The sequence below is a fragment of the Aquarana catesbeiana genome, linkage group LG03 (genome assembly GCF_042186555.1).
Source record: "Aquarana catesbeiana isolate 2022-GZ linkage group LG03, ASM4218655v1, whole genome shotgun sequence".
In the NCBI taxonomy this organism is placed as follows: domain Eukaryota; kingdom Metazoa; phylum Chordata; class Amphibia; order Anura; family Ranidae; genus Aquarana; species Aquarana catesbeiana.
The window spans coordinates 493,781,416-493,800,340 of NC_133326.1; the positions used below are offsets into that span (position 1 = coordinate 493,781,416).

At 41.6% G+C, this 18,925-nt stretch overlaps 1 protein-coding gene across 2 annotated transcripts in view; it reads left to right on the plus strand.

Annotated features, from left to right (window-relative positions):
• The window catches only part of MRNIP (MRN complex interacting protein), a 58,771-nt gene extending 40,729 nt beyond the window's left edge, over nt 1-18,042 (plus strand). For both annotated transcript variants that reach the window (XM_073621058.1, XM_073621057.1), the window contains 3 exons: nt 4,251-4,390; nt 5,392-5,488; nt 17,105-18,042. In XM_073621058.1, coding sequence (XP_073477159.1) covers nt 4,251-4,390; nt 5,392-5,488; nt 17,105-17,536 — 669 coding nt within the window. In that variant the 3' untranslated portion in view covers nt 17,537-18,042. The remainder of the gene's footprint in view (nt 1-4,250; nt 4,391-5,391; nt 5,489-17,104) is intronic.
• Nucleotides 18,043-18,925: the final 883 nt, after the last annotated feature.

The window sequence follows — 18,925 nt, forward strand, 5'->3', positions numbered from 1 at the left end:
TCCATAAAGGCCACAACATCTTCTGATGGTAAGGACATGTATATGGCCAATCCCACAAGGGACACACACTGACCAGAGGGGTGATCCCAACCCCTGGACATCTTTTCAGTTCAAAAGGGCATAACTTTCACATCCTGCTGTGACAACATACTCCGAACTTGTAGAACGAGCACTTGATCCATCCAACATAAGAGAATTGTCAAGCTGTCCTCTGCTCTCCAAAGCTTCACTTCTATTTAAAGGCACTTATTCATTATTTAGGATTGATTGGCTTGAGAAGGCCCTGAATAGAAGACTGGACATTGCCAGAATAGATGGTCCTTGCAGGAGATGAATTCAGCAATTTCTTTAGAGCGTCTTGACCATATGCTTTAATTTTGACAACTTGGTCACCATCATCTTAATCACAGCCTGGCTGAACAAATTAGGAATCACATATTCATTCACCTCTACTTGGGAAGAAGTTGACAAGGGTTAATTTGCCTGATTACTACTCATTGGCACCATATATGACCCTTTCACATAGTGAGTGGAAATGACTCCTTTAGAGTGTATTGACCACATGCTTAATGAATGTGACAACCGGTTAGGTGTCGTCGTCATCTTTATACTTGGTCGCTTGAACAAGGCAACATTCTTGCAGTCATGCTCGTATGTCTTCTCTTTGGAAGAATCTGAAGCAGATTGCTTGCCTGGGAAGGCTTGAGACTGCTCGGTAACCCTTTCACAGGGTGAGTGGAAACACTCCTTTAGAGTGTATACCACAGGCTTAATGAATGTGACAACCTGTTAGGTGTTGTCATCCTTATTCTTAGTTGCTTGAACAAAGCAGAATTATGCAGTCACGTCCATTCGGAAAATGGACTGTGTCACCTGGTATGGCTAGGCAGCTTCTCATTGCCAGAGCAGTTAACCCTTTCAAAGGGTGAGCAAAAACCACTCCTTTAGAGTGTATTGACAATGTCGTTATTGAATGTGACATCCTATTAGGTGTCATCCTTATCCCTGGCTGCTTGAGCCAGTGGGACACATACTGTCATGCCCATCCATGTATTCCTCTTAGAGTCTGAAGAGGGATGTTTTGCTTGGGAAAGCTGCGAGACTGCTCCTTGCCAGAGAATTCAACCCCTTCACAGGGTAAGTGGGAATAACTCCTTTGAGTGTATTGGCCACTTGTTTAATAAATAAGACAACCTGTTGGGTATCATCATCCTCATCTCTGGTTGCTTAATCAAAGCAAAATTTACACAGTCATGTTCCTCCACATCTTTCCCTTTTGGAGAGTCTGAAGAGGCTGATTTGCCTGGGAAGGCTATTAGACTGGTCATTGCCAGAACATATAACCATATAAAAGCAAGACTCATACAGCCATGTTCATCCACATCTTCTTTATTGAAGAGCCTGAAGAGGGCTGTTTTTCTCTGAGACTGGTAATTACCAATAGATAACCTTTCCACAGGGTTTTGCGTGCCATATATCAAACCAGCTCATAAAAATACCAGTAATTAAATGCAGTAAGATAGTTTGCTTAGTAAAAAAATAACCACTGCTAGAGGGAGACTGAAGCCTCCATTCACAGCCCTGATTCACCAGGTGGTTCATGAGCTAAACCTTGCCCTGCCAGGAATCAGGGCATAATGAAAAAGTTTGTTCAGAACAGTGACACAACAGGTAGGAATTTTCAATAGAATTACAATAATATTCTGCAATGTACCCAAACCAAGGGAATTGTAGACATCATAAACATGCTTCTTTATATATATATATATATATATATATATATATATATATATAATTTTGGGTGAAAAACTGGAGAGCACATAGAAATATATAAAAGGATATTCCAATTCCAACAGGCCAAGGATGGCTCCAGTAGTTATCCACAGGTGACTCCTCTACCTTCTCTGGAAATGCTGGTCTTTTGAGGGGGTTGGCATAATGGCACAACAGTAAAGCAAACATGAGTAGCCACCAACAGGTTATTGCCATGTGTTAGCAGACAAAGTGTTACTTTGTGTACCTATTATGCAGAGTACTAGGGGTGCGCATCTTCACTGGTCTCACGATTGGATTTGATTACGATTATCTGGTCAACGATTCGATTCGATTCCGCGATGCATCACGATTACCGACGAGCTCCCACTTCCACTTGGGCCACCTAGGCGGCCCTTCCTCCCTGCAATCCTCTGGGACACATCACAGTTCCCAAAAGATTACCTGGCTATGCAGGAAAGCGCAGTGAGACATGCGCACAGTTCCCTGTACTGTCTCTGTGCTGACCAGTGGCAGCTGGTGCTCAAAATTTTTGGGGGGGCGCAAACAAACTGAAAAATACTGAACCTCCCCCATCAAAAGCAGCCACTTGTGCCCCTCAAACACAGCCACCTGTTCCCATCAAACGCAGCCACCTGTGCCCGTCAAATGCGCCACCTGTTCCCGTCAAACGCAGCCACTGGTGCCCATTAAATGCAGCCATCACTAACCCTTACAATGGATGATGTGCCCTGCTGTACTGTGTATGTGCTTTTTAAAAAAACTGTCACTTCATACCGAATTTCATTGTAGTACAAAATATCCCGCTCATGTGACTCCCATCCCGTCCCGCCCCTCTTCTCTCTCAGGCCGCTCTCCTCTCACGTCTCCTGAGTCCTGACGTCAGCAGGGAATTCTCAGCCCCGCCCGCTGACTATAGCTATCGTATCAGAAGAGAGGCGGGCAGGACTGAGAATTCCCCGTTGACGTAAGAACTCAGGAGAGCGGAGAGGGGCGGGGCGGGACGGGCCGGGAGTCACATGAGCAGGATATTTCGTACAACAGTGAAATTCGGTATGAAGTGACATAGTTTTTTAAAAAGCACATACACAGTACTGCCAGCGGGGCACATCATCCATTGTAACACAGAATTTATTAAAAGAATGTAATTTTAAAAATACGATCCAAGTGCATTCCCGGGAGGGGCGGAGCTAGTCGCCGTGACGTCACCCGCAATCGATTTTCCGGTCCTTATGCATCGATGCCACATCGGGGACACCCGCATCGCGATGCAACCATTAATTTCAGCACCCCTACAGAGTACTGTGGAGGAGCTCAGGCTATGCATAGAGGCTGCAGGGAGCAAGGCACCACAATACCCATGCAGCATTCATTTTGATACAAAGCATTTTTCAAATTTAGCTCACCCATCCTCCGACCATAAACACCGGCACAGAGTGGGTGCATGTGCATAGGGGAGACTCTGCCAACACCACTGCCCACTTTACATGGACCCAGCGGACCCCAGACAAGGCTGTTAGCCCTGACAAAAGCCACCCGAGGACCAGCAGCAGGGCTCCCTGGATTATGGGTCATTTAGCCGAGACACCAGGGACTGCGTCCAGTCTAATCCACACATGGACGGACGGCCAGTCAGGTAGAGGAGCACACCTAGGTCCTGCGCATAGGAGGAAAAAAGAACGCCAAGGCTGTAGGTGGGCTCAAATTTATGCGTTAAGTCCTGGAGGCAGGGGGGCGGAGCCTATACCCAGCTGTGCTGACATGGAGCCATCAGGAAAAGGATAAAGCTGCATTCACACAGCAGTTCGGTGGCAGCAGATTCTTGCCGGCGGTTGTAAATGCTGTCTGCACACACTGTGTGTGAACAGTTGCAGCTGTCAGATTTGTACTCCACATCTCAATGGTCGACACTGTTGCATGTAACTGCTTATGTGAGCAATTACATACGAGTAAAGATTCTTACTTGCACTGCTCACAGAATGTGTGCTTCCAGGGTCGGCATTTCTGTGGAATTTTGGACACGGCTTTCAGCCAGTTGGTTTGTGGCCATAGCGCAGAGGGGTTGATTTACTAAAACCAGAGAGTGGAAATTTGGGTGCAGCTCTGCATAGAAACCAATCAGCTTTCAGGTTTTATTGCCAAAGCTTGAACAATCTGAAGTTAGAAGCTGATTGGCTACCATGAACAGCTGCACCAGACTTTACACTTCCAGTTTTAGTAAATCAACCCGAGAGTGTTGCTGCATCCGGGGGTGGCTAAATGCTGCCTCTGCATGCAGCAAACTATCTGGTGTAAATGTAGCATACATTGTAAGGAACAGCCAGCAATGTAGGAGGGGGCATACACCTCATTACAGTTAACTATTTGATACCAAGCAGATTAAAAAAACAAGCAAACTTTTTTTCCTGGGACTCTTCTTTAAGACACAGATTATAGCTATTTTAGTGGGTCAATGTGTTTTTACTGATGAATTGCAGCCACATATTGGGGCCCCCATAAGCGGCTGGAGTAAATATTTGGAGGAAGACAGTGAAAATTCATGTGTAAAGCAGGAAGAGGAGGAGGAGGAGGACAACGGTCTGATTTACACTCAGCGGAATATTACATCGGAAGCAAGGTACAAACACCTTTACTTTTAGGCCTCATGTACACTGGACGTTAAAATAACGTTATGAAAATGCCAGTAGCTTTTCAGTGAGTTTTTTTAACTTTTTTCAACCCTTATCAGCTTTTTTTCAACGATTTTGCAATAGCGTTTATTATCGTTTTTGTAGCGTTTTTCCGCGTTAGCGGTTTTTAGCGTTTTTTTTTTTTTTTTTTTTCAATGGATCAAAATTGTTAAACGCTGGTGAGCAACGTTTTTGAGCATTTATCAACGTTTATCAGCGTTAGAGCGTTTTTACAGCTGAAAAACGTCTCTTAGAGCCCACTAGTTTTGTTTTGTTTTTTTTTTTTTTTTTTTTTAAAGCTTAAAAACGCCTATGCCATTTGCAGCTCAAAAACGCCTAGGTGGGCATGAAGCCATAGACTAACATAGACAGGCTTTTTTAAGCTGCAAAACATGCTCAAAAAAGCGGCTGTAAAAACGTCCGTGTGCATGAGGCCTTACAGTTATGATGATCTATTAAGAAGCCAGAAATTTTAGGCAATTTTTTTTGTTTTTTTTGTTTTTATATTTATGAATTTCAAGTCATACAGGAACAATTCAATCCAACAGACGTCGCAATAAAACAGTGTGCATATACTATACATGATTTATCATTAAATCCCACACAGGGAATTGTTACATTAGTCAATATCAGTGGAACAGGATTGTAGATAAAAGAAACCATACAACCTGGTATGCCCCATGACTGCTCCCAGAGGCTAGGCCTCTATAACTTGGTAATTTATACATAGAAAAAGACTGGGGAGAAGGGGTTAGATGAAAAGGGGAAAAACCCCGCCTGTGCAGGAGATGAAAAGGGGGGGTTTTTTTTTTTTAATATAATGGGGGGGGGGCTCTACTCGAATAGAGCTTGAACATAAGTTTCCATGGGGGGGTTGTTCAGTTTGTGGACAATTGAATTTGGTAACAAGGGGTTCAATGTATTTATTTTTCCTATTCTTGCTTGTTAGGAAACGTAAGAAAATGCCACAGTATACGTGTGATTTTAATGAACAACATTTCAATAGAGACATACTGAACACTTCCAAAAGAAAAAGGACCCATGAGGTATGTGCTCGTATTTTCTGATTATGTCGTCATGAATATTGTGTGTGTTTGTGTATATACATAAACTATATATTGCTATGTGCGTATTGTGTAATTCCAGCCAAAACATTTTTGATTTTTAAACAATGTGGAAAAGATTTTAGAAATTCTGTCAGGATTTATTTATTTATTTATTTTTTTGGGGGGAGGAAATGAAGGGAAGTTTACACATATACACACATATGCTTTAATTTTTCAACTCTATATTTGGAGGAACAGCTACCATACATCATTTCATGGCTCTTGAACTATGATGGCATAAAAGTCAGAAAACAGTAGCTTATGTAGTACGAGTACGAGTACGTGGTATTCCCTTTTTAATTGTAATATAAAAGTGTTTCACCAGGCCTGCAGAAAACACCACTCAGCGCCAAAACACCCAGACAGACCCAAGGTGCAGATAAATTGATAATGAAAAAATTTTTTTTTTTAAATAAATAAACACAAATGCATACCGTAAATGCACAACAGTATGTAATTAAAGGCTAAAATAAGATTGAAATCCACTGTGTCTGTCTAAACAGAGAGACAATCTAGTGAGCAGCAGCTGTCTCAAACCAAAGAAAAAATCTTAAAAAAAGTGTTATAAAATAATCAACATTTTAGACTAAATTAACACACTAGACAGCGCTAATGTTGAGCATTTGAAACTTGTGGCCAACAACACATACATGGACAGTCTTATAACAAAAAACAGTCCTTTTAAAAGAAAACCCTTATAAAGGGAAGTGATGAAAAGTTCAGGGTGTTTAGCCAGATAATCTACAGGTGATCTTGAAAAAAACACAGATCTCCACATGCACCTTCCACGATCACTTGTGTAATCCACCCGGTGACACACACTCTCCCCCCTAGGGGGTTAAACTCACCAGAGAGGAGAGTAATAAAGCCTTCAGAGCCAGCACTCTTTAGACTAGTATTTTGTGGCCATCATCACTAAACAAAGGGTCACAGGTTTGCAGGGCTCATAGTAAACCAAAAAACAGAAAGAGAGGTGCACATAGCGTAATCCTGTTTATTGATTCAAACCACTTGCACAAAGACAGACAGAGAACCCCCCTTCAATAAAAATACGTACATCAAATAAATATCAAGCAATCAATCAAACAGGCAGGTAATTGCCAGTATGCACACTTCACCCAGAGCTGTCAGCACCGCTACACAGGAAAGAATCGATACTTCCTGGTTGTGCAGATAATCCAGGTGGAGCGCACACGTCACTTCCGGCGTCGTCTTGGCCACGTCCTGACGCGTTTCATCATATCCTTTGACTTCAACAGAGGGCGTGGTCAGACGACGTAATGGCCAGCTTATATACTCCTCCACAGGCCGCTCAGCCAATCACAGCAAGCGTATGGGGACAGCAAATACAAATTTACAACTCCAGCTTCACTGACGGCTTAATATAAACAGCGCGGAGGAGCATAAACGGCCCTGCACTAATCCAATATGATACATCATGTTTAAAAAGTGGGCACAGGCAACCTTGACCACAATACATTAATCTGAAAGTATGCATCTTAGCATTATTGATTACCATCCACAGGCAACAAGTGCTTAATTTAAAAACACATCATAAACAAGTGCTTAATTTAAAATCACATCATAAATAAAATAAATAAATAATAACATTGATAGATAATACACTCATCTACCTAGTATCTAAAATCGAACCCATTAATTAATATGTACATATAAAATATGCATGTAACAAGGCACCTCTAATACATTTACATATCAGACCTTTCTGCACTCTTATGCACATATAACTAGTGAAAAACAATGTTCTAATAAATAAGTAAAGGAGGGACCGTCAAAATGATAATGCTGTTAAATACAGCCCCCAACCTACACAACTATTGCTGGTTTTAATAATTACAGCCCACCCAGCAAATAATTAGAGAACAAAGCACCAGCAAATATTTAAAGAAAAAACATAAATCAGAAATAAAGAGGTAACAAAATCGCATAAGAAAAGACAAAAATTGCAAATCGCACAAAAAAAAACAAAATCAATAAAATTAATCTGTTTCTTATTATTTCAGAGCCACCATCATATCAAGGCATTCAATCAGAGAAACCACCGATATGCCATAAACACAGTGGCTAAAAAAATTGCATAAAAATAAAATCAAATAAAGGCAAAGTTAATCCCAATCTCTATATGAGAATCGAATAGTTGTACATACCGTGCTACTAAAAGCAGAGCAAACCTATATCTCAAAGAGAAACCAGGGATATGCCTTACAGGAGAACAGACCTATATCTCAAAGAGAAACCAGGGATGTGCCATAAACAAGGAGGCTAGTCAATCGCATAATAAATTAGAGTTGGTCCCAACCTCTATAGAAGAGTCAAGTGATCACACAGACTGTAAAAGAGAGAGATAATTCACTTTAACCTCACAAGACCCAAATCACACTGCCTGCTAAGCTACTAGCAACATATAAGATCAGCCGCTAGTCGCAAATATTAGTAATCGCTTATAAAGCAGTTGATATCCAAGTCCACATTGAGTCCCCGTGGTGACAAAGTGTCAGTCGCGAAGATCCACTGGGTCTCTCTTCTTGACAGATCACGGACCAGATTGGACCCTCTCCACTTTGGCCTCAAATGATCTACACCCCAAAACTTGAGGCCCGAGGGATCTTGGTTATGCTTAAGCTTGAAGTGGAGTGATACGTTATGGTCTTTGAAACCCGCCTTTATGTTCGCTATGTGCTCTGCAATCCTGACTCTCAACAGTCTTTTAGTGCGCCCTATATACATAAGGCCACACGGGCATTGCATAGCGTACACCACGTAAGCCGTATTGCACGTAATAAATTCATTAATACTGAATTCCCTACCATTAGAAGGGGATATGAAACTTTCAAGAGCTCTCATTGGCCTATCAACTTCCCTACATGCCCGACATCTCCTACAACTATAGAACCCTTTTTTGTCCCAAAAGGTTAAAGGCCTGGAGGGTGGATCAAGTACTTTTCGTACTATCTTATCAGCAAAACTGTGGGCTCTTCTATAAATAAACTTCGGCCTACATGGAAGGAATGGGCCCAGTGTTTTATCCATACATAGCACATGCCAGTGAGCATTGAAGATATCTTCCACCTCCCTAAATTGGGAGTGAAACCCTGATATAAAGCTCCACTCATAATTTTCTTTATTCTGGACCTTAGGTTGATCTGTTAAAAAAGAATCTCTGGGTCTCAAAGCCAGCTCCTGAATAGTGGAGTCAAGAGTCTCCCCCACATAACCTTTTTCCACAAACTTTTTTTTAACAACTTGGGCCTGCCTTAGAAAGTCAGCATCATTAGAGCAGTTTCTTTTCACCCTAGTGAGCTGGCCCTTGGGTATATTTTTCAGCCACTTGGGATGATGTCCACTACTAGTAGGTAAGTAGCTGTTGGAATCTGTGGGTTTAAAATAAACCCTAGTACCCAGCCCATCTCCTTGCCTAAAGATGTTTACATCCAAGAAGTGAATGCCATTTTGACTAAAATCACTGGTTAGCCTGATGTTGTTGTTATTAGAATTAAGCTCCCTGAGGAATTCCTGCAAACTGTCGCTAGATCCTTCCCAGATAAAAAACAGGTCGTCTATGTACCTTTTATAAAGTAACAGCTGAGTGCGGGTCGTGGAGAATATCTTTTTATCTTCCCATTCCCCCATAAACAAATTTGCTATGCTAGGGGCAAACTTAGCCCCCATAGCTACCCCTCTCCGTTGAGAAAAGAAATGTCCATCAAACCAGAAAAAGTTATGGCTTAGACAAAAGTCTAATGCATTTCTAATAAACACTTTCTGATTATGGGGCAGGTCATCGCGCTGACTTAAAGCCCAATTAAGGGCTAAAAGAGCGTCATCATGCTGTATGACCGAATAGAGGGATGCCACATCAGCTGTTACTAGGTACAATTCTTGCTTGCCTGTTAAGTTCACCTGCTGTAGGATCTGCAAGAGACTCTTGGTGTCTCTCAAATACGCCTTAGTGCGTATAACACTCTCCTGAAGGAAGTGGTCAAGGTATTGGCCCATCCGAGATGTGATGGAGCCAATACCATTGACTATAGGTCTCCCTGGAGGCTGATTCAAATCCTTGTGGATTTTGGGCAAGGTATAAATCGTGGGGATTCTGCTATCACTTGGTACCAAATACCTTCTTTCCTTGTTAGATAGAACCCCCATAGAAAAACCCATTTCCACCAGGTTCCTCAGATCCTTTTCATACTGTCCTGTGGGGTCTTTAGGTAATCTCACATATGTTTGATCATCACTTAACATCTCAGTAAGCTGATTCACATAGAAGTCCCTATTTAAAATAACTACCCCCCCCCCCCCTTGTCTGCTGGCCTGATAACTATCTCCTTCCTTTTCTCAAGTAAGGAGATCCCATCAATAATATGCTGAGGATTAACTTTCTTTTTTGGTACCAGCTGTTCCAGGTCGCGCAAAACCAGTCCCTTGAAAACCTCAATGTGCTGGTTAGCGCTATTCAGGGGGTTGAACAGGGACCTGTTCTTAAGCCCACTGTCCACTGGACCTGACTCATTAACTAAAGATGGCCGGGGTGTTTTGTTTAAAAAATATTTTTTAATGTTAATTTTCCTAATGTACTTATGCACATCAATAAACATATCGAACTTACTAACGGGCCTTTTCAAGCCACACTTTAAACCTAAATGTAGGATATTCATTTCTTTGTGAGATAAGGTCACATTACTCAGATTAAAGATGCCTCCTATTCCTGCTCTCTCCTTTTTTTGGGTCCTTCTCCCTGCCCTGCAGCCCCTTGTTCTTCTCTCCACTGACTGGGGTAATAGGGATAATCGTCTTCCCGCCACGAGTGCTCTCTCCGTGGAGGTGCCTGATGTTCCTGCCTCCCCCAGCCCTGACCTGGAGGCCTCCCCCTTCGGTGTGAGTTCCCCCGGCCCCGTTTCTGCCAACCTCTCCCTCTCCCTAAAAAAGGACGTGGGGATAGGTCAGCAGTTTTCTCCGTTGTCTCTTAAAGGGGCAAATCTATTATAAACAGGGACTTGATAGTTGCTCGCACTAGATGAATGACTGTATGGTTGATAAGGTCCACTGATCCTGTCATTCCTTCTACCGTAAGCAGCCTCCCCCCTAATAGGGGTGGCACAGCTATCAGCAGGGTAATTGGGGGTCTCAACCTTCTTGTTACCAGCCTGAGTACCAGTGCTAGGTGGTTTAGTTGTGCGATTATTTGATTCGTCCACAGACACCCCAATAGTGTTATTAGATCCGCTAACAGGTATTTTAGCCTGTTGCCAGACATACACAGAATTGGATCTGAAATCATTCAGGTCCCTATGGAATTTTTTTGCCTTTTTCTTCTGTGTATCTCTGTCAATCTTCTCAAGCTTCTTTTTTATACGAGTATTAAACTCTAATACCTGTTGGGTATCCTTCACAGGTTCAAGCTGCAAACGAAATTCGTTAATTTTACCCTCCAAGATGGACATTTTCTTACGTTTACGGGCCAAAGTCCCAGGATGGACTTGATGACTTAGAATCTATGCAGGAATGGTATGAGTTCTTTACTAGTATGGGTTTTAAATTGCAGGATCTGGTTTTGGCCCGTAAACGTAAGAAAATGTCCATCTTGGAGGGTAAAATTAACGAATTTCGTTTGCAGCTTGAACCTGTGAAGGATACCCAACAGGTATTAGAGTTTAATACTCGTATAAAAAAGAAGCTTGAGAAGATTGACAGAGATACACAGAAGAAAAAGGCAAAAAAATTCCATAGGGACCTGAATGATTTCAGATCCAATTCTGTGTATGTCTGGCAACAGGCTAAAATACCTGTTAGCGGATCTAATAACACTATTGGGGTGTCTGTGGACGAATCAAATAATCGCACAACTAAACCACCTAGCACTGGTACTCAGGCTGGTAACAAGAAGGTTGAGAGACCCAATTACCCTGCTGATAGCTGTGCCACCCCTATTAGGGGGGAGGCTGCTTACGGTAGAAGGAATGACAGGATCAGTGGACCTTATCAACCATACAGTCATTCATCTAGTGCGAGCAACTATCAAGTCCCTGTTTATAATAGATTTGCCCCTTTTAAGAGACAACGGAGAAAGAACTGCTGACCTATCCCCACGTCCTTTTTTTTTAGGGAGAGGTTGGCAGAAACGGGGCCGGGGGAACTCACACCGAAGGGGGAGGCCTCCAGGTCAGGGCTGGGGGAGGCAGGAACATCAGGCACCTCCACGGAGAGAGCACTCGTGGCGGGAAGACGATTATCCCTATTACCCCAGTCAGTGGAGAGAAGAACAAGGGGCTGCAGGGCAGGGAGAAGGACCCAAAAAAAGGAGAGAGCAGGAATAGGAGGCATCTTTAATCTGAGTAATGTGACCTTATCTCACAAAGAAATGAATATCCTACATTTAGGTTTAAAGTGTGGCTTGAAAAGGCCCGTTAGTAAGTTCGATGTGTTTATTGATGTGCATAAGTACATTAGGAAAATTAACATTAAAAAATATTTTTTAAACAAAACACCCCGGCCATCTTTAGCTAATGAGTCAGGTCCAGTGGACAGTGGGCTTAAGAACAGGTCCCTGTTCAACCCCCTGAATAGCGCTAACCAGCACATTGAGGTTTTCAAGGGACTGGTTTTGCGTGACCTGGAACAGCTGGTACCAAAAAAGAAAGTTAATCCTCAGCATATTATTGATGGGATCTCCTTACTTGAGAAAAGGAAGGAGATAGTTATCAGGCCAGCAGACAAGGGGGGGGGGGGGGGTAGTTATTTTAAATAGGGACTTCTATGTGAATCAGCTTACTGAGATGTTAAGTGATGATCAAACATATGTGAGATTACCTAAAGACCCCACAGGACAGTATGAAAAGGATCCGAGGAACCTGGTGGAAATGGGTTTTTCTATGGGGGTTCTATCTAACAAGGAAAGAAGGTATTTGGTACCAAGTGATAGCAGAATCCCCACGATTTATACCTTGCCCAAAATCCACAAGGATTTGAATCAGCCTCCAGGGAGACCTATAGTCAATGGTATTGGCTCCATCACATCTCGGATGGGCCAATACCTTGACCACTTCCTTCAGGAGAGTGTTATACGCACTAAGGCGTATTTGAGAGACACCAAGAGTCTCTTGCAGATCCTACAGCAGGTGAACTTAACAGGCAAGCAAGAATTGTACCTAGTAACAGCTGACGTGGCATCCCTCTATTCGGTCATACAGCATGATGACGCTCTTTTAGCCCTTAATTGGGCTTTAAGTCAGCGCGATGACCTGCCCCATAATCAGAAAGTGTTTATTAGAAATGCATTAGACTTTTGTCTAAGCCATAACTTTTTCTGGTTTGATGGACATTTCTTTTCTCAACAGAGAGGGGTAGCTATGGGGGCTAAGTTTGCCCCTAGCATAGCAAATTTGTTTATGGGGGAATGGGAAGATAAAAAGATATTCTCCACGACCCGCACTCAGCTGTTACTTTATAAAAGGTACATAGACGACCTGTTTTTTATCTGGGAAGGATCTAGCGACAGTTTGCAGGAATTCCTCAGGGAGCTTAATTCTAATAACAACAACATCAGGCTAACCAGTGATTTTAGTCAAAATGACATTCACTTCTTGGATGTAAACATCTTTAGGCAAGGAGATGGGCTGGGTACTAGGGTTTATTTTAAACCCACAGATTCCAACAGCTACTTACCTACTAGTAGTGGACATCATCCCAAGTGGCTGAAAAATATACCCAAGGGCCAGCTCACTAGGGTGAAAAGAAACTGCTCTAATGATGCTGACTTTCTAAGGCAGGCCCAAGTTGTTAAAAAAAAGTTTGTGGAAAAAGGTTATGTGGGGGAGACTCTTGACTCCACTATTCAGGAGCTGGCTTTGAGACCCAGAGATTCTTTTTTAACCGATCAACCTAAGGTCCAGAATAAAGAAAATTATGAGTGGAGCTTTATATCAGGGTTTCACTCCCAATTTAGGGAGGTGGAAGATATCTTCAATGCTCACTGGCATGTGCTATGTATGGATAAAACACTGGGCCCATTCCTTCCATGTAGGCCGAAGTTTATTTATAGAAGAGCCCACAGTTTTGCTGATAAGATAGTACGAAAAGTACTTGATCCACCCTCCAGGCCTTTAACCTTTTGGGACAAAAAAGGGTTCTATAGTTGTAGGAGATGTCGGGCATGTAGGGAAGTTGATAGGCCAATGAGAGCTCTTGAAAGTTTCATATCCCCTTCTAATGGTAGGGAATTCAGTATTAATGAATTTATTACGTGCAATACGGCTTACGTGGTGTACGCTATGCAATGCCCGTGTGGCCTTATGTATATAGGGCGCACTAAAAGACTGTTGAGAGTCAGGATTGCAGAGCACATAGCGAACATAAAGGCGGGTTTCAAAGACCATAACGTATCACTCCACTTCAAGCTTAAGCATAACCAAGATCCCTCGGGCCTCAAGTTTTGGGGTGTAGATCATTTGAGGCCAAAGTGGAGAGGGTCCAATCTGGTCCGTGATCTGTCAAGAAGAGAGACCCAGTGGATCTTCGCGACTGACACTTTGTCACCACGGGGACTCAATGTGGACTTGGATATCAACTGCTTTATAAGCGATTACTAATATTTGCGACTAGCGGCTGATCTTATATGTTGCTAGTAGCTTAGCAGGCAGTGTGATTTGGGTCTTGTGAGGTTAAAGTGAATTATCTCTCTCTTTTACAGTCTGTGTGATCACTTGACTCTTCTATAGAGGTTGGGACCAACTCTAATTTATTATGCGATTGACTAGCCTCCTTGTTTATGGCACATCCCTGGTTTCTCTTTGAGATATAGGTCTGTTCTCCTGTAAGGCATATCCCTGGTTTCTCTTTGAGATATAGGTTTGCTCTGCTTTTAGTAGCACGGTATGTACAACTATTCGATTCTCATATAGAGATTGGGATTAACTTTGCCTTTATTTGATTTTATTTTTATGCAATTTTTTTTAGCCACTGTGTTTATGGCATATCGGTGGTTTCTCTGATTGAATGCCTTGATATGATGGTGGCTCTGAAATAATAAGAAACAGATTAATTTTATTGATTTTGTTTTTTTTTGTGCGCTTTTTGTGCGATTTGCAATTTTGCAATTTTTGTCTTTTCTTATGCGATTTTGTTACCTCTTTATTTCTGATTTATGTTTTTTCTTTAAATATTTGCTGGTGCTTTGTTCTCTAATTATTTGCTGGGTGGGCTGTAATTATTAAAACCAGCAATAGTTGTGTAGGTTGGGGGCTGTATTTAACAGCATTATCATTTTGACGGTCCCTTCCTTTACTTATTTATTAGAACATTGTTTTTCACTAGTTATATGTGCATAAGAGTGCAGAAAGGTCTGATATGTAAATGTATTAGAGGTGCCTTGTTACATGCATATTTTATATGTACATATTAATGGGTTCGATTTTAGATACTAGGTAGATGAGTGTATTATCTATCAATGTTATTATTTATTTATTTTATTTATGATGTGATTTTAAATTAAGCACTTGTTTATGATGTGTTTTTAAATTAAGCACTTGTTGCCTGTGGATGGTAATCAATAATGCTAAGATGCATACTTTCAGATTAATGTATTGTGGTCAAGGTTGCCTGTGCCCACTTTTTAAACATGATGTATCATATTGGATTAGTGCAGGGCCGTTTATGCTCCTCCGCGCTGTTTATATTAAGCCGTCAGTGAAGCTGGAGTTGTAAATTTGTATTTGCTGTCCCCATACGCTTGCTGTGATTGGCTGAGCGGCCTGTGGAGGAGTATATAAGCTGGCCATTACGTCGCCTGACCACGCCCTCTGTTGAAGTCAAAGGATATGACGAAACGCGTCAGGGCGTGGCCAAGACGACGCCGGAAGTGACGTGTGCGCTCCACCTGGATTATCTGCACAACCAGGAAGTATCGATTCTTTCCTGTGTAGCGGTGCTGACAGCTCTGGGTGAAGTGTGCATACTGGCAATTACCTGCCTGTTTGATTGCTTGATATTTATTTATTTGATGTACGTATTTTTATTGAAGGGGGGTTCTCTGTCTGTCTTTGTGCAAGGGGTTTGAATCAATAAACAGGATTACGCTATGTGCACCTCTCTTTCTGTTTTTTGGTTTACTATGAGCCCTGCAAACCTGTGACCCTTTGTTTAGTGATGATGGCAACAAAATACTAGTCTAAAGAGTGCTGGCTCTGAAGGCTTTATTACTCTCCTCTCTGGTGAGTTTAACCCCCTAGGGGGGAGAGTGTGTGTCACCGGGTGGATTACACAAGTGATCGTGGAAGGTGCATGTGGAGATCTGTGTTTTTTTCAAGATCACCTGTAGATTATCTGGCTAAACACCCTGAACTTTTCATCACTTCCCTTTTATAAGGGTTTTCTTTTAAAAGGACTGTTTTTTGTTATAAGACTGTCCATGTATGTGTTGTTGGCCACAAGTTTCAAATGCTCAACATTAGCGCTGTCTAGTGTGTTAATTTAGTCTAAAATGTTGATTATTTTATAACACTTTTTTTAAGATTTAACCCTTTTTAATTGTGTTTCTACTTTCAGCAGAAAGAGGCACAACCTTTTACCAAGGGATATAAAGCATGTAAAACATAACTGCTAGAAGACTGTATATACTTACTTTTTTGGCCCACTCCTTGAAAAGTCACAGCTTCTCTGTTCAGCAGATGCAGCAATATTTGACTGGTAGGATCAGTTGAATATCTGTTTCCCCTGCCACACACTGTGGTTCCTTTTGCCAGCTTGTATGTCCTGTAATGACACACGAGCCATCGAAAGAAACCACAGTGAGCAGCGGGTTATTCACATAACTGGAAGTGTGTGAATACTTGAGAGCAGTTAAGTGTTGGCTTTTCAAGAAACAATCCAGAATGCTAAGTACTGTGTGTGTGCAAGCTTCTTTAGTTGGGTAGGTTTTTAAAGGTGGTTGTAAAGCTATATATATATTTTTTTTTAATTAAAATAATAAACATGTTTTATTAACTTGCTCTGTGCAATGGTTTTGCAAAAAGCAGCTTTGATCCTCCTCTTCTGCTTCTGTGTCTGCCCCATAACAAGCCATTTGCTATGGGTGCAGACTTGCTCCCGAGCTGGGCTATGTGTGTCTATTGACAAACGCAGTGCGGCTCAGGCACATCCCTGCTCCTGTTCCCTTCTCGCAGGATTTGATTGACACCAGGAGCTAATGCTTTCAGCTGCTATCTCTGAGCCTGTGTGTAAGAGAGAGAGCAGCAGCACTGGATTGAGATTAGGGTCAGGTAAGTATTTCTGGGGTGCTGGGGGGAGCATGAAAGGCATTTTACCCTAATGCAAAGAATGCATTAAAGTAAAAAACCTTTATGCCTTTAAAACCACTTTAAGTGACAGGGTGTGTTGATGTCCTTGGCCCTTATATAATTGCTGCAGGATGATGAAAGAGAAGTTCTAATGCAGCTCTGTCATTAAAATCAATTGTATATGTGTTCTTTCTTTTATGCATTTGGTAACGCTAACTGCTATGTGGCTTGTAAATGCCTGATCTTTTCCATGTTTTAATTCAAGGTCAGGGCTGCATCTATAAAACAAACAGATGAACCTTCCTACATCAAAAATCAGAACATGGGTTCTACAGGAGGTCATGGAAGGATCGTGTCGCCTGCAACAGATGAGCCTACATGCTCTAAATGGGAGAGAGATATTTTAGCTGAGGATAAGGTTAAAGAGGGCATCTCCAGAACACACAGTCTTGAGAAAAAAGTAACAGATATGGACCAGATTTTAAATAAAATTCAACATAATCAGAATATTGTGCTGTCATTGTGGTCGGTTCAGCCCCAAACAACTTATTTTGAAAGTGAATTTTCCAGGACAGTACATGAAAGTAGAATTCGATCAGATCAGCCATCGGGCTGTGCACCTAACATCGATGATGCTACAGGCAAGCCTCAGTGTAGTATCTTTCAAACTGATGAAGACTTTGACGAAAACTATTAACACCCCTAATGTTGTAATGTAATGAGAACCTGTCAGCTGCACACACAGGCTTAACCAGCCAGTAATAAGTATCTTTTTTGTTTCTAGGAATCTGCATCATCTGCAAGGTATGCTGTAGCCATCCCTGGTTTTTAGTAAATCGTATTATGAATACTCTGTCAAGCTAGAAATGATTCCATATCTTTGCTAACTGTTTAGGTTTTATATACTGTAACCCTTGAATAGGCTTGCAAAGCACTAAAAGCATAAAATAGTAAACCACAGCAACCAACTAGGCTTTATTTTACTGAATTAGGACAAGTACAAGATTAATTCTAAATGGTTGCTATGGGTACTGAACTTTTTGTATATTGTACTGTTCTACTGCTAGTGTGTGTGTGTATATATAAAAATGTGGTGTGTTTTTTTTGTTTTTGTTTTTTGTTTGTTTTTTGTCTCCTTTTGCAACATGTTGCTTTAAAAAGAACATTTTGGAATAAAAGAGAATTTGTATTGCTCATAAAGAATAGTAAGGTGTTTGGTTTTGATTGCTGAGCTGATTGAAGTGGTGTCTGCCTTGTCTATAGCAACAGCTTTTTATATATAAAGCTGAGCGCTTTTGCAATTACACAGATAGCTTTAGGTGAAAGTACACAGCAGGGGCTCAGATTTATTAGAAATGAAATAGAAGTAAAAAAATCAACTAGAACTTACATTTTCTATTCTGCACTAGAAAAAATGATGTTTTTTTTTAATGATGAACTCCAGGCACACAGGTTTTAGAATATAAATATCAGTCTGAAGAGCATTATGTGCAGAAAGTGTTTTAAAAGCTTTGGGGAAAAAAAAAGTCTGAGCACAGCTATGGAAGCTGAAAAGGATTTATCGGTGAGCAGAAAAATCCTTTTTCTTTTTGTTCATTGATGGACACAGCTTCTCTTCTAACGAATCGACTAATCGGGTTTTATAGTGCTACCTACCAGGAGTGGGACACTAGGCAGGTAAGAGCTCGGCACCTCCTATGGGCAGTCCCCTCTGTATAAAGCCCCCAGTTCTGGCTAGTGTTTTAGGAATATGGACCCTGTGGACCCACGGATGCTTTTTTTTTTTTTTTTTTTTTTTTTTTTTTTAAACTTCTTTTCTTTTTGTTTTTTTGTTTTTTTGTTTTTTTTTTTTTTTTTTGCAGATGATCTTCAATCAACAGCCAGACAGAGCACAGGCTGGATATTTTAAATCCAAGTAGTCAACCCAGTCTGGCTAAGTGCTGGGTCGGCTGTGACAAGCCCCATCCTGGATCGGGACGGTCAGCGAGTTTCAATATCTCAGTGTTGCCCTGGCCAACAGCCCCCACTGTGATGGAGAGGTGAATTTGTCACAGGAGCTTTACCTGCATGCTCCCCTGGATTGGTA